The sequence below is a fragment of the Procambarus clarkii genome, chromosome 49 (genome assembly GCF_040958095.1).
Source record: "Procambarus clarkii isolate CNS0578487 chromosome 49, FALCON_Pclarkii_2.0, whole genome shotgun sequence".
Lineage (NCBI taxonomy): Eukaryota > Metazoa > Arthropoda > Malacostraca > Decapoda > Cambaridae > Procambarus > Procambarus clarkii.
The window spans coordinates 26,625,900-26,642,448 of record NC_091198.1 but is presented as its reverse complement, the minus strand read 5'-3'; the positions used below and the strand labels follow the sequence as shown (position 1 = coordinate 26,642,448).

At 49.8% G+C, this 16,549-nt stretch overlaps 1 protein-coding gene across 1 annotated transcript in view; it reads right to left on the bottom strand.

Annotated features, from left to right (window-relative positions):
- Window positions 1–15,757, bottom strand: part of LOC138351235 (peptidyl-prolyl cis-trans isomerase-like) — a 54,418-nt gene extending 38,661 nt beyond the window's left edge. The window contains exon 1 of the mRNA XM_069302870.1: window positions 15,615–15,757. Coding sequence (XP_069158971.1) covers window positions 15,615–15,731 — 117 coding nt within the window. The 5' untranslated portion in view covers window positions 15,732–15,757. The remainder of the gene's footprint in view (window positions 1–15,614) is intronic.
- Window positions 15,758–16,549: the final 792 nt, after the last annotated feature.

The window sequence follows — 16,549 nt, the reverse complement described above, 5'->3', positions numbered from 1 at the left end:
TCCAGCCCCCCTCTACTGGCAGGGGGTTGGTGCTGGACCTGTAGCTCCAGCCCCCACCTCTACTGCCAGAGGGTTAGTGCTGAACCTGTACCTGCACCCCCCCCCCCCTCTACTGGTAGGGGGTTGGTGCTGGACCTGTAACTCCAGCCCCCTTTTACTGGCAGGGGGTTAGTGCTGGACATGCAGCTCCAGACCCCCTCTACTGGCAGGGGGTTGGTTCTGGACCTGCAGCTCCAACCCCCCTCTACTGGCAGGGGGTTGGTGCTGGACCTGTAGCTCCAGCCCCCCTCTACTGGCAGGGGGTTAGTGCTGGACCTGCAGCTGCAGCCCCCCTCTACTGGCAGGGGGTTAGTGCAGGACCTGTAACTCCAGCTCCCTTCTACTGGCAGGGGGTTGGTGTTGGACCTGTAGCTCCAGCCCCCGTTCTACTGGCAGGGGGTTGGAGCTGGACCTGTAGCTCAACCCCCCTCTCTACTGGCAGAGGGTTAGTGCTGGACCTGTAGCTCCAGCCTCCCTCTACCGGAAGGGGGGATGTTGCTGGACCTGTAGCTCCAGCCCCCCTCTACTGGCAGGGGGTTAGTGCTGGACCTGTAGCTCCATCTACCCCTCCCTACTGGCAGGGGGTTGGTGCTGGACCTGTAACTCCAGCCCACCTCTACTGGCAAGAGGTTTGTGCTGGACCTGTAGCTCCAGCTCCCATCTACAGGCAGAGGGTTGGTGCTGGACCTGTAGCTCCAGCCCCCCCTCTATTGGCATGGAGTTATTTCTGGACCTGTAGCTCCAGCCCACCTCTACTGGCAGGGAGTTGGTGCTGAACCTCTAGCTGCAGCCCCCCTCTACAGGCAGGGAGTTAGTTCTGGACCTGTAGCTCCAGCCCACCTTTACTGGCAGGGGGTTGGTGCTGGACCTGTATCTACAGCCCCCCTCTACTGGCAGGGGTTGGTGCTGGACCTGTTGGCCCAACCCCCCTCTACTGGCAGGGTGTTGGTTCTGAACCTATACCTCCAGCCCCACCTCTACTGGCAGAGGGTGGTGCTAGACCTGTAGCCCCAACCCCCCCTCTACTGGCAGGGGGTTAGTTCTGAACCTATACCTCCAGCCCCACCTCTACTGGCAGAGGGTGGTGCTGGACCTGTAGCTCCAGATCCCCTCTACTGGCAGGGGGTTGGTGCTGGGCCTGTAGCTCCAGCCCCCCTCTACTGGCAGGGAGTTAGTTCTGGACCTGTAGCTCCAGCCCACCTCTACTGGCAGGAGGTTGGTGCTGGACCTGTAGCTCCACCACCCTATACTGGCAGGGGGTTGGTGGTGGAACTGTAGCTCCTCCCCCTATACTGGCAGGGGGTTAGTGCTGGACCTGTAGCTCCAGCCCCCCTCTACTGGCAGGGGGTTGGTGCTGGACCCGTAGCTCCAGCCCCCCTCTACTGGCAGGGGGTTGGTGCTGGACCTGTAGCTCAAACCCCCTCTACTGGCAGGGGGTTGGTACTGGACCTGTAGCTCAAGCCCCCTCTACTGGCAGGGGGTTGGTGCTGGACCTGTAGCTCAAGCCCCCTCAACTGGCAGGGGGTTGGTACTGGACCTGTAGCTCAAGCCCCCTCTACTGGCAGGGGGTTGGTGCTGGACCTGTAGCTCAAGCCCCCTCTACTGGCAGGGGGTTGGTACTGGACCTGTAGCTCCACCCCCCTCTACTGGCAGGGGGTTGGTGTTGGACCTGTAGCTCCAGCCCCCCTCTACTGGCAGGGGGTTGGTGATAGACCTGTAGCTCCACCCCCCTTTACTGGCAGGGGGTTGGTGTTGGACCTGTAACTCCAGCTCACCTCTTCTGGCAGGGGGTTAGTGCTGGACCTGTAGCTCCAGCCCCCCTCAACTGGCAAGAGGTTGGTGCTGGACCTGTAGCTCCAGCCCACCTCTACTGGCAGGGGGTTTGTTGATAGACCTTTAGCTCCAGCCCACCTCTACTGGCAGGGGGTTGGTGCTGGACCTGTAGCCCCAGCCCCCCTCTACTGGCAAGGGGCTGGTGCTGGACCTGTAGCTCCAGCCCACCTCTACTGGCAGGGGAGTTGGTGCTGGACCTGTAGCTCCAGCCCTCCTCTACTGGCAGAGGGCTGGTTCTGGACCTGTAGCTCCAGCCCCCCCTCTACTGGCAGGGAGTAGGTGCTGGACCTGTAGCTCCACCCCCCTCTACTGGCAGAGGGTTGGTACTGGACCTGTAGCTCCAGCCCCTCTCTACTGGCAGGGGGTTGGTGCTGGTCCTGTAGTTCCACCCCCCTCTACTGGCAGGGGGTTGGTGCTGGTCCTGTAGTTCCACCCCCCTCTACTGGTAGGGGGTTGGTGCTGGACCTGTAGCTCCTGCCCCCCTCTACTAGCAAGGGGCTGGTTCTGGATCTGTAGCTCCAGCCCCCTTTTACTGGCAGGGGGTTGGTGCTGGACCTGTAGTTCCACCCCCCTCTACTGGCAGGGGGTTGGTGCTGGACCTGTAGCTCCAGCCCCCCCCTCTACTGGCAGGAGGTTGATGCTGGACCTGTACCTCCACCTCCCCCCTACTGGTAGGGGGTTGGTGCTGGACCTGTAGCTCAAGCCCTTTTCTACTGGCAGGGGGTTGGTGCTGGACCTGTAGCTCCAGCCCCCCTCTACTGGCAGGGGGTTGGTGCTGGATCTGTAGCTCCAGCCCCCCTCTACTGGCAGGGGGTTGGTGCTGGACCTGTAGCTCCAGCCCCCACCTCTACTGCCAGAGGGTTGGTGCTGGACCTGTACCTCCACCCCCCCCCCTCTACTGGTAGGGGGTTGGTGCTGGACCTGTAACTCCAGCCCCCTTTTACTGGCAGGGGGTTAGTGCTGGACCTGCAGCTCCAGACCCCCTCTACTGGCAGGGGGTTGTTTCTGGACCTGCAGCTCCAACCCCCATCTACTGGCAGGGGGTTGGTGCTGGACCTGTAGCTCCAGCCCCCCTCTACTGGCAGGGGGTTAGTGCTGGACCTGCAGCTGCAGCTGCAGCCCCCCTCTACTGGCAGGGGGTTAGTGCAGGACCTGTAACTCCAGCCCCCTTCTACTGGCAGGGGGTTGGTGCTGGACCTGTAGCTCCAGCCCCCCTCTACTGGCAGGGGGTTGGAGCTGGACCTGTAGCTCAACCCCCCTCTCTACTGGCAGGGGGTTAGTGCTGGACCTGTAGCTCCAGCCTCCCTCTACCGGCAGGGGGGATGTTGCTGGACCTGTAGCTCCAGCCCCCCTCTACTGGCAGGGGGTTAGTGCTGGACCAGTAGCTCCATCTACCCCTCCCTACTGGCAAGGGGTAGGTGCTGGACCTGTAGCTCCAGCCCACCTCTACTGGCAAGAGGTTTGTGCTGGACCTGTAGCTCCAGCTCCCATCTACAGGCAGAGGGTTGGTGCTGGACCTGTAGCTCCAGCCCCCCCTCTATTGGCAGGGAGTTATTTCTGGACCTGTAGCTCCAGCCCACCTCTACTGGCAGGGAGTTGGTGCTGAACCTCTAGCTGCAGCCCCCCTCTACAGGCAGGGACTTAGTTCTGGACCTGTAGCTCCAGCCCACCTTTACTGGCAGGAGGTTGGTGCTGGACCTGTATCTAATGCCCAACTCTACTGGCAGGGGGTTGGTGCTGGACCTGCATCTACAGCCCCCCTCTACTGGCAGGGGTTGGTGCTGGACCTGTAGGCCCAACCCCCCTCTACTGGCAGGGGGTTGGTGATGGACCTGTAGCTCCAGCTTCCCCCCTCTACTGGCAGGGGGTTGGTGCTGGACCTGTAGCTCCAGCCCCCCTCTACTGGCAGGGGGTTGGTGCTGGACCTGTAGCTCAAGCCCTTTTCTACTGGCAGGGGGTTGGTGCTGGACCTGTAGCTCCAGCCCCCCTCTACTGGCAGGGGGTTGGTGCTGGACCTGTAGATCCAGCCCCCCTCTACTGGCAAGGGGTTGGTGCTGGACCTGTAGCTCCAGCCCCCCTCTACTGGCAGGGGGTTGGTGCTGGACCTGTAGCTACTGCACCCCCTCTACTGGCTTCGGGTTGGTGCTGGACCTGTAGCTCCAGCCCCCCCTCTATTGGCAGGGAGTTATTTCTGGACCTGTAGCTCCAGCCCCCCCCCCCCTCTATTGGCAGGGAGTTATTTCTGGACCTGTAGCTCAAACCACCTCTACTGGCAGGGGGTTGGTGCTGGACCTGTAGCTTAAGCCCACCTCTACTGGATGGGGGTTGGTGCTGGACCTGTAGCCCCAACCCCCCTCTACTGGCAGGGAGTTGGTGCTGGACCTGTAGCTCCAGCCCACGTATATTGGCAGGGGGTTGGTGCTGGACCTGTAGCTCCAGTCCACCTCTATTGGCAGGGGGGTTGGTGCTGGACCTGCAGCTCCAACCCACCTCTACTGGCAGGGGGTTGGTGCTGAACCTGTAGCTCCAGCCCACCTCTACTGGCAGGGGGTTGGTGCTAGACCTGTAGCTTAAGCCCACCTCTACTGGCAGGGGGTTGGTGCTGGACCTGTAGCCCCAACCCCCCTCTACTGGCAGGGGGTTGTTGCTGGACCTGTAGCTCCAGCTCACGTATATTGGCAGGGGGTTGGTGCTGAACCTGTAGCTCCAGCCCACCTCTATTGGCAGGGGGTTGGTGCTGGACCTGTAGCTCCAACCCACCTCTACTGGCAGGGGGTTGGTTCTGGCCCTGTAGCTCCAGCCCACCTCTACTGACAGGGGGTTGGTTTTGGACCTGTAGCTCCAACCCCCCCTCTACTGGCAGGGGGTTGGTGCTGGACCTGTAGCTCCAGTCTCCCTTTGTACTGGCAGGGATGTTTGTGCTGAACCTGTAGCTCCAGCCCACCTCTACTGGCAGGGGGTTGTTACTGGACCTGTAGCTCCAGCCCCCATCTACTGGCAGGGGGTTGGTGCTGGACCTGTAGCTCCAGCCCCACCTCTACTGGCAGGGGGTTGGGGCTGGACCTGTAGCTCCATCCACCCCTCCCTACTGGCAGGTGGTTGGTTCTGGACCTGTAGCTCCAGCCCCCCCCCCCCCACATCTCTACTGGCAGGGGGTTGGTGTTGGACCTGTAGCTCCAGCCCCTCCTTTCTACTGGCAGGGGGTTTGTGCTGGACCTGTAGCTCTAGCCCCCCTCTCTACTGGCAGGGGACTGGTGCTAGACCTGTAGCTCCAGCCCCCCTCTACTGGCAGGGGGGTTGGTACTGGATCTGTAGCTCCAGCCTACCTCTACTGGCAGAGGGTTGGTTCTGGATCTGTAGGTCCAGCCCCCCCTTTACTGGCAGGGCGTAGGTGCTAGACCTGTAGCTACACCCCCCTCTACTGGCAGGTGGTTGGTTCTGGACCTGTACCTCCAGCCCCCCCCCCCCCACATCTCTACTGGCAGGAGGTTGGTGTTGGACCTGCAGCTCAAGCCACCCTCTACTGGTAGGGGGTTTGTTCTGGACCTGTAGCTCCAGCCCCCCCTCTACTGGCAGGGGGTAGGTGCTGGACCTGTAGCTACACCCCCCTCTACTGGCAGGGGGTTGGTGCTGGACCTGTAGCTCCAGCCCCCCAGGAGATCCGGAGAGTGTGGGGAGGGGAAGCACACGAGAGCACGAGTTCTTTGAAAAACAATATATATCTCGGGATATTTCAGTGATACAGGAACTAAACACAGTCAGATAACTCATAAAGTGCATCTCAACTTAATAAACAATATACCATAGTAAATGCCATCCGACTTTTGTGCTTTAAGGAAATAACAAGTGAATTTTGTGGAGTCCACCTCGTGGTGCCAGAGCCCACCCCATAGGCCCACGTCCCGTGTGCCCACCGTGTGTGTGTGTGTGTGTGTGTGTGTTCTTACTAGCAAATTGGTTTCCAACAAGTGTAATAGAGGAATGTGGATTGAGAAATTATTAATAGAGAAAGTGAATACTATTGCAAGTCGGAAATAAAGCAGAAAATCTCTTATTGTAATACAAGCGAATTAATATATCAGTGTTATAACCCAAGTAACTGGCAAGTGAGGGCCTCCAGCCGTGGCCTGGGACAACAACGTGTCAACTGTACAGCCTCTGAGACCCTCACCCTCGACCGTGCGATAAGTACTGACCATACAGTAGAACAAATAAACATATATATTGTTACAAATATACGGTATACATATAATATTATAAATATATAGATATGTATACAACAAAACAAGGCAAAATGGGAGTAAATAAACAAATTTGCGGCCACTGTAACAACTCCTTAAAGTCGAAGGTAACGGGAATTGAATGTTATATCTGTAAGAATAGATTTCATTCGGCTTGTACAGGAGTGAGTAACACTACGGCACTGAGAGCTGGCCACTTGCTCTGGGTGTGTAAAAATGACCTGCCAGCTTGGAATATCCTAAAAAACCTTCTAGATAACATGACGCATGATCAGAAAACATCATTCATTGGAAGCCTACCAGAGATCCAGAAGGAGTGGGAAAGGAACAACAACAATTCTAATATATGTACCAGGGGCGGAGGCTATAGTCAGGGATGAAACTGAGGCTGAAACTCAGGAAGTTGTAAACTCTGACTCAGTAGGCCAGGATGTAGATGACAGTAAACTAGAAAGTGTAACAGACAGCACTGACAGCTCGATAGGTACAGACACTACTATGGTTCCCGATAGAGCAATTCAGAACAGAAGGACAGACTTATGCAAATTTTATGCAAAGGGCATATGCAGACATAGATATGCTGGTAATAAAAAAGGATTAGAATGCAGTTACCAACATCCCAAAAAATGTTTAAATATGCTTAGGAAAGGTGAGTGTCGATTTGGATCAATATGTAGGTTTTTCCATCCTGACATGTGCCAAACCTCACTAGAGGACAGAAAATGCTATGACCTCAGCTGCCCATACTTTCACGTGAAAGGCACGGAACGCTACATAAAGAGTGGCAAGCAGGATAATGAATCTGGAGGAAACTCTATAAATTTTTTATACCAGACCGAAAGACAATTCAAAAGGAGGAGCATGGAGAGTGTATGGAACTGGATGTCAGATCCACTTGCATTCCAGAATTACAGATACAATTACACACCGAAAGGGAACTACAACTACGACAGACAACTGCCCTACAACAATCAGTACTGGTCAGAACAAACGCATTATGTCCACGCATAATGGGCTTGCCGAAAAAGTCTCCCATTCAAACTATCACTAATTTCATTCATCTTTGCCAACATGAAAACAAGAACAAACAACAAAGTACAGTTCATAAATGGCCTCCTCACGGAGTCAAATGCAGTATTTGGAGCTTTCACAGAAACCCATGCAGGGAAATTGTTGGACAGTGAGATCTGGATTCCAGGATATAACCTATACAGGTGTGATAGGAAAATTAGGTCACATGGAGGAGTGGGTCTGTATATTAGGGAAGACCTTGTATGCTCGGAGCTCCTAAACGTTACAAATGAGGTGGTAGAGGTACTGGGAATACAAATAGAGAAAATAAATTTAGTGATTATTCTAATATACAAACCGCCAGATGCAATGGCTGAGGAATTCACAGAACAGATAAACAAAATAGAGAATAGCCTTGATAATTTGGAGAACACGATACCTGATATTATCTTCCTAGGTGACTTCAACTTGCCTAGTCTCAGGTGGAAAATAGCAAACAATAATATTATACCAGGAAATCTATCAGGACCTAACCAACCACAGAGTAGAGAACTACTTAGATTCTGTGACAAATTTTCACTCAATCAGCAGATATCGGAGCCAACGAGAAATTAAAATATTCTAGATCTGGTCTTTACGAACAATAAAGACATTATCAGAGACATTACGATATTAGATACCACATACTCAGATCACAAGCTCATTGAAGTGCAAACGATCATCAATACTCAAAATAGACCTAAAACGTTGATAAAGCTAGAGGGGCTATTCAGTAAATTCAATTTTAATAATATAAGGATAGACTGGGAGATAATAAACAGGGAACTTATAAACATTCCATGGGAAACTGTTCTAAGTAATACAAGTCCTACAGAATGAATAGAAAAACTGACTTCGGAAGCGTATCAAGTCTGTCTGAAACATGTTCCTTTGAGGAAAGCCAGAAAGAGATCCAACGTAGAAAGAGAACGCAGATGACACTATAAACGCAGGAAAAAAATAACGGAACTGCTTATGCAGACACGAATTTCCCGTCAAAGAAGGAATAATTTAAATAGGGAGGGATATAAATAAAATAAATAGGGAATAAATTTCCGCTCGATGAAGAAATCGAACGGAAATTGAAACACTCATATGAAACTGAAGAAAGGCAGTTAGAACAGAAAGCAATTTAGGAAATAAAGAAAAATCCAAAATATTTCTTCACATATGCGAAATCAAAAGCAAAAACCACTGCCAGTATTGGACCTATTCGTACAAGTGAAGGTTCATACACGGAGGATGACAAAGAAATTAGTGAAATCCTAAAAAAGCAGTATGAAGACATGTTTAGCACTCCAATAAACAACATGAAAGTGGAAGATCCAGACAATCTCTTTATGTGGGATACTCAAACCCCGGTAAACATAACTGATATCAACACGAGCGCACAAATTTTGAAAGAGAAATTGAAAACATGCCCATGCACTCGGCCCCAGGTCCAGACTCATGGAATTCAATATTTATAAAGAAATGCAAAGTGCCAGTAGCACAGGCACTCAGTATAGTGTGGAGGAAGAGCTTGGACACGGGGGAGATACCCGATGCACTTAAAGTAGCAGACATAGCCCCTCTACATGAGGGAGGGCGCAAAGCATTGGCAAAGAATTATAGACTAGTTGCACTAACATCATACATCATAAAAGTATTTGAGAGAGTGATTAGGAGTCAGGTCACCAATTTCATGGAGACCAATGACCTTCACAACCCAGGCCAACAAGGATTTCGAGCAGGAAGATCGTGCCTCTCACAGCTACTTGAGCACTACGACAAAGTCACCGAGGCATTAGAAGAAAAACAGAATGTTGATGTGATATACACGGACTTCGCAAAGGCTTTCGATAAATGTGACCATGGTGTGATAGCACACAAAATGAAGTCAATGGGAATAACCGGTAAAGTAGGACGCTGGATACTCAGTTTTCTGTCAAACAGGACTCAGCGAGTAACGGTCAACCATATAAAATCTAGTCCAAGTGCAGTTAAAAGCTCTGTACCTCAGGGTACAGTCCTTGCACCGCTGCTTTTCCTTATTCTCATATCAGATATAGACAAAAATACAAGTCACAGCTTCGTATCATCCTTTGCAGATGACACAAAAATCAGTATGAAAATTATCTCGGCTGAAGACATTGAAAAACTTCAAGCTGATATTAATAAAGTTTTTGTCTGGGCATCAGAAAATAACATGATGTTTAACAGTGATAAATTTCAGGTACTCAGGTACGGTAAAAATGAGGACCTTAAACATAATACAGAGTACAAAACACAATCAAATGTACCCATAGTAGGAAAACAGCATGTAAAGGATTTGGGAATATTAATGTCTGACGACCTAACGTTTAACCCTTACACTGCTCAGGGGTCCTGGGGACATTTACACCCCTGTGCGCAAGAAAAAAGAAATCAAAATTTTTTTTTCGTTTTCTAAACATGTTAATTTGAGTCCCCTGAGCACAGGAAAAAAATAAAAAAAAATCATAGGTGACATATTTTGGGCGCAATTGGCCGAGGAAGTCTGGCAAAAAGTGGGCGTTGACAGAGCGGTCGTCAGACCCAGTTAGCGTCACCCGCGCTGACAGGTGGGAGTTGCCACAAAGATATTATTACCTAATTGTTTCAATGTCTCCGATTGATTTTTTCTTAGTTTTTTTGCAGTAATATTATTCAATAGTGTGTATTGTAATATATTTATATAATAAAAGTGGTGAATAATCGCTATACTCAAAAGTATGATGTGCATATTAGTGATTCAATTATTATGTTTATAAAACAATAAACAAATAGTTTTGCTGCTATTACACTCTATACACATGTAATATATAAGTATCTGCATGTTTTGGTCACCATAAAGAACCACTAAGTTGGTATTGAGAGTCGAAAAGCAACGAAGAGTTACCGCCACACACCAGCCAGCCACTCGCTGCCACTCCCTCAACACACGCACTAAACTTTCTTCCCCAACAATACCATTTGTGGTGTTATTACACTATATACAGACGTTATATATAAGTATGTATATATTTTGTTCACCACAACTGTACAGCTAAGCTGATATAGTTAGTTCAGGCACTAAGAGTCGTCGCTATACACAGATGGCGGCTCCCTCACTCATTCAAGGTCACACGCACTAAACTTTCTCCTCCAACAATACTGTTTGCAGTGTTATTACCCTATATACACATATTATATATAAGTATCTACATGTTTTATGCACCATAACTGTACACCTAAGCTTGTAGTGCGCCCAAAGAGCATAGTGGCCACCCTCTAAACAGCTAGACAAATCGTGCAGATGACGTCACCTCCGTCACCCATATGGCTCCTCCCAGCATAATCCTTCTGCTGTTATTACACTAATACACACATTATATATAAGTATCTACATTTGTGTTCAACATAGAGAACCACTGAGCTGGTATGGTGAATGCAAACAATAACAGGTGGCCACGCAGTCAGTAAACGATGCTGTCTCCCTCCGTCTCTCAGCATCACTCCTCCCACAGCACTAATTATTACAACAATCCTGCTATTATCACAACCCTGGTTATTTATATCACAGTCATGGGTCATCTGTAATATTGTCATCGCTAAATAATAACAATTATATATTTATTTTGATATTTCGACGATGCTGTGGTCACAAGCTGAACAGCAATGCTGTTCGCTCATGCTGCGTGCGCCAGCCTTGGTTGCTCCAACAGTACTGTACCTCTCACACCTGAGAATATTGCCCACGATTTTTTTTTTAAATGGTGTCTGTTTACAAGAGCCCTGAGGAAGCTACTGTGAACCCCATGTAGCCGCGGGCCATTTGAATTGGGCCTGGCACCCTATGGCAAATATATACGCCATGTGCACCGTGGGACATGTTACTCAGGGCGTATATATACGCCATGCACATTTTAAGGGTTATAGAGCATAACCAAGCAAATATTGCGACAGTCAGAAAAATGATAGGATGGATTACGAGAACTTTCAAATCCAGGGATCCCACCACAATGGTTGTACTCTTCAAGTCACTTGTGTTGTCCCGTCTTGAATACTGCTCAGTACTCAATTCCCCCTTCAGAGCAGGAGAGATTGCTGAAATAGAGGGAATACAGAGAACATATACGGCACGCATAGACGCAATAAAGCACCTAAATTATTGGGATCGTCTCAAAGCCCTCCAAATGTACTCACTAGAAAGAAGACGAGAGAGATATCAAATAATATACACCTGGAAGATACTGGAGGGCCAAGTACCAAATCTACACGTTAAAATAACAACGAACTGGAGTGAACGATATGGAAGCAAATACAGAATAGAACCAGTAAAGAGCAGAGGTGCCATAGGCACAATCAGAGAACACTGTATAAACATCAGAGGTCTGCGGTTGTTCAACGTCCTCCCAGCAAGCATAAGAAATATTGCCGGAACAACAGTGGGCATCTTCAAGAGGAAACTAGATTTATTCCTCCAAGGAGTGCCGGACCAACCGGGTTGTGGTGGGTATGTGGGCCTGCAGGCCGCTTCAAGCAACAGCCTAGTGGACCAAACTCTCACAAGTCAAACCTGGCCTCAGGCCGGGCTTGGGGAGTAGAAGAACTTCCAGAACCCCATCAACCAGGTATCAACCAGGTACCCCCTCTCTACTGGCAGGGGGTTGGTGCTGGACCTGTAGCTCCAGCCCCCCTCTACTAGCAGGGGGCTGGTTCTGGATCTGTAGCTCCAGCCCCCCCTCTACTGGCAGGGGGTTGGTTCTGGATCTGTAGCTCCAGCCCCCCCTCTACTGGCAGGGGGTTGGTGCTGGACCAGTAGCTCCAGCATCCTTCTACTGGCAGGGGGTTGGTTCTGGATCTGTAGCTCCAGCCTCTCTCTACTGGCAGGAGGTTGGTGCTGGACCTGTAGCTCCAACCCCCCCTCTACTGGCAGGGGGTTGGTTCTGGACCTTTAGCTCCAGCTCACCTCTACTGGCAGGGGGTTGGTGCTGGACCTGTACCTCTAGCCCACCTCTACTGGCAGGGGGTTGGTGCTGGACCTGTAGCTCCAACCCCCTCTCTACTGGCAGGGGGTTGGTGCTGGACCTGTAGCTCCAACCCCCCCTCTACTGGCAGGGGGTTGGTTCTGGACCTGTAGCTCCAGCCCCCCTCTACTGGTAGAGGGTTGGTGCTGGACCTGTAGCTCCAGCTCCCCCTCTACTGGTAGAGGGTTTGTGCTGGACCTGTAGCTCCAGCTCCCCCTCTACTGGCAGAGGGTTGGTGCTGGACCTGTAGCTCCAGCTTCCCCTCGACTGGCAGGGGGTCGGTTCTGGACCTGCAGCTCCTGCCCACCACTACTGGCATCGGGTTGATGCTGGGCCTGTAGCTCCAGTCCCCCTCTCTACTGGCTTATACCTGGTTGATACCTGGTTGATGGGGTTCTGGGAGTTCTTCTACTCCCCAAGCCCGGCCCGAGGCCAGGCTCGACTTGTGAGAGTCTGGTCCACCAGGCTGTTGCTTGGAGCGGCCCGCAGGACCACATGCCCACTACAGCCCGGCTGATCCAGAACTTCTCTTAGAAAACCGTCCAGTTTTCTCTTGAAGATGTCCACGGTTGTTCCGGCAATATTTCTTATAGTCGCTGGGAGGACGTTGAACAACCGCGGACCTCTGATGTTTATACAGTGCTCTCTGATTGTGCCTATGGCACCTCTGCTCTTCACTGGTTCAATCTTGCATTTTCTTCCATATCGTTCACTCCAGTACGTTGTTATTTTACTGTGTAGATTTGGGACCTGACCCCTCCAGTATTTTCCATGTGTATATTATTTGGTATCTCTCTCGTCTCCTTTCTAGTGAGTACATTTGGAGAGCTTTGAGACGATCCCAATAATTTAGGTGTTTTATCTCGTTTATGCATGCCGTATATGTTCTCTGTATTCCCTCTATTTCAGCAATCTCTCCTGCTCTGAAGGGGGAAGTGAGTACTGAGCAGTACTCAAGACGGGACAACACAAGTGACTTGAAGAGTACAACCATTGTGATGGGATCCCTGGATTTGAAAGTTCTCGTAATCCATCCGATCATTTTTCTGGCTCACACAATATTTGCTTGGTTATGTTCCCTAAACGTTAGGTCGTCGGACATCATTATTCCCAAATCCTTGACATGCTGTTTTTCTACTATGGGAAGATTCGATTGTGTTTTGTACCCTGTATTATGTTTCAGATCCTCATTTTTGCCGTACCTGAGTACCTGAAATTTATCACTGTTAAACATCATGTTATTTTCTGCTGCCCAATCGAAAACTTTGTTGACATCTGCTTGTAGTTTTTCAATGTCTTCAGCAGAGGTAATTTTCATGCTGATTTTTGTGTCATCTGCAAAGGACGACACGAAGCTGTGACGTGTATTTTTGTCTATATCAGATATGAGAATAAGGAACAGTAGCGGTGCAAGGACTGTACCTTGAGGTACAGGGCTTTTAACATCGCTTGGACTCGATTTTATCTGATTGACTGTTACTCTGTGTTCTGTTCGACAGGAAATTGAGTATCCAGTGTCCTACTTTTCCAGTTATTCCCATTGACCTCATTTTGTGAGCTATCACCCCATGGTCACATTCGTCGAACACCTTTGCAAAGTCAGTGTATACAACATCTGCATTTTGCTTTTCTTCTAGGGCTTCTGTGATTTTGTTATAGTGGTTGAGTAACTGTGACAGACAGGATCTTCCCGCTCTAAGTCCATGTTGTCCTGGATTGTGCAATTCATTGTTTTCCATAAAACTAGAAATTTGATTCCTAATCACTCTTTCAAACACTTTTATTATGTGTGATGTTAGTGCAACTGGCCTATAATTTTTTGCCAAGGCTTTACTCCCCCCCTTGTGCAACTGAGCTATATCTGCAGATTTAAGTGCTGCTGGTATCTCCCCTGTATCCAGGCTCTTTCTCCATATTACGCTGAGTGCTCGCGCTACTGGTACTTTACATTTCTTTATGAATATTGAATTCCATGAGTCAGGCCCAGGAGCTGAGTGCATAGGCATATTGTCAATTTCTCTTTCAAAGTCTTCCGAGTTTGTGATAATATCCGTTATATTATCTGCAGCTTGAATGTCATTCATAAAGAAGCTGTCTGGGTCATCAACTTTCATGTTGTTTATTGGTGTGCTAAACATAGCCTCATACTGGCCTCTTAGAATTTCACTAATCTCTTTGTTGTCCTCTGTGTACGTACCTTCATTTGTAATTAACAGTCCAATACTGGTCGATGTTTTTGATTTTGATTTTGCGTATGTGAAAAAATATTTCGGATTTTTCCGTATCTCTTGTATAGCTTTCTACTCCAATTCCATTTCCTCAGACTCATATGATCGCTTCAACGTTTGTTCTACTTCTTCGATATCCCTGCTTAGGCTTATTTTCCTTCCTTGTGATAGTTGTGTCTGCCGAAGCATTTCCGTTATTCTTTTCCTTCTCCTGTACAGTCGTCTGCGTTCTCTTTCTAAAGTGGACCTCTCTCTGCCCCTCCTCACATGCACGTGCTTCAAGCAGTCCTCATAAGCTTCAGCTGTCAGTTCAGCTATTCCCTGTGTGGGAGTTTTGTCGCTTAAGACCGTCTCCTATTGAATGGTTGCAAGATCTACATTTATTTTTTCCCAGTCAATCCTCCTATTGTTGAAATTGAATTGATTGAATATTCCTTCTCACTTGTTGGGTCTCTTAGACCTACTACCGTTATTTATGCTAGTTCGCACTTCAATGAGCTTATGGTCTGAGTATGAAGGCTGGGGGGTTAGTGCTGGACCTATAGCTCCAGCCCCCCTCTACTGGCAGGGGGTTGGGGCTGGACCTGCAGCTCCAGCCCCCTCTACTGGCAGGGGGTTGGTCCTGGATCTATAGCTCCAGACCCCCCTCTACTGGCAGGGGGTTGGTTCTGGACCTGTAGCTCCAGCCCCCCTCTACTGGCAGGGGGTTGGTGCTGGACCTGTAGCTTTAGCCCCCCTCTACTGGCAGGGGGTTGGTGCTGGACCTGTAGCTCCAGCCCCCCTCTACTGGCAAGGGGTTGTGCTGGACCTGTAGCTCCAGCCCCCCTCTACTGGCAAAGGGTTGGTGCTGGACCTGTAGCTCCAGCCCCCCTCTACTGGCAAGGGGTTGGTGCTGGACCTGTAGCTACAGCCTCCCTCTACTGGCTGACTCTGCGCCTTTGTGAGGGAGTCAGGATCCCGGGTTCAACAGAGGATCACAGGTTTAATCACCATGCAGGACAGAAATGTTTCCCATGTTTCCTTTCACTTGTTGCCTCTGTTCACCTACCAGTAAATATTTATCCAGGAGTTAGGCAACTATTGTGCATTGTATGTTAAGGAAAGTCAGTAGTTGACCTTGGGGAACCTCGATAAACCTAGGAACAGGCTTCCTCTCCTCAAAATGCAACTCAATATCTTGTGATATGACCTATGAGAGAAAATAAAAAACTTACTGTTAATTGCTTCTGGGGGATCTCTCCAGTGATTTCCTGAACTTTATCCATGATGCTGGAGGCTGAGTCTCCCAGGTGTACGGGGTCAGCTGTGGCACCTGTCTCTGTGGCCATCATCTCCAGGGCCTCCCTGATGGTCTCCTGCACCTGTCATTACCAACACAAACATTAATGGTGGAGGCTGAGTCTCCCAGGTGTATGGGGTCAGCTGTGGCACCTGTCTCTGTGGTCATCATCTCCAGGGCCGCCCTGATGGTCTCCTGCACATGTCATTACCAACACAAACATTAATGTGAAACTTGGACTATAATGAAGCATCAGGCTCTGAGTAAAGTAACTGTAATTGTCAAGTAATTTGACAATATAAGTAATGTTTTTCTACACTGACCACAGTGTAGAGTTGACAGTTGACAACCAAGATGACAGTTGACTTTATTAATAAAAATGTTTCAGGTGTTAGAGCAAAACGTTTCCTATATATAAAGTCAACTCTGATCTTGATGTGTCTCTATGTCAAAAGTGTTTATATAGAGGCAATACTACACTCAGTTGGGTGAGAACAATGTGACCTTCAGCAGCGTACCTTCACTGAGGTGTGGACAGTCTTGACATTTGGGAAGAGTTCCTGGCACTTCTGGAGCCAATCTTCTATCTTCATGCTGCACTCATCAGCTGTGTCTATGGTTGTGTCAACCTCCTGAGGGGTGTTGACTGTGTCGAGGCTCCCCAACATGGCCTGCAGCTGAGTCTTCCCTTCCTCTCCTTGTGTTGTCATATCCATCACACTGGTATCCTCCAGTTCCAAGAGCTTCATTGCTGACTTGTTCTGCTCTACCAGAGCATAGAGTCTGTCCTGGAGCTGGAGGTGCTGAGTCTTCCAGTCCCCCAGCTGGCCCCGATACTGCCCCAGCTGGGACAGCACCTCTTCACAGCTA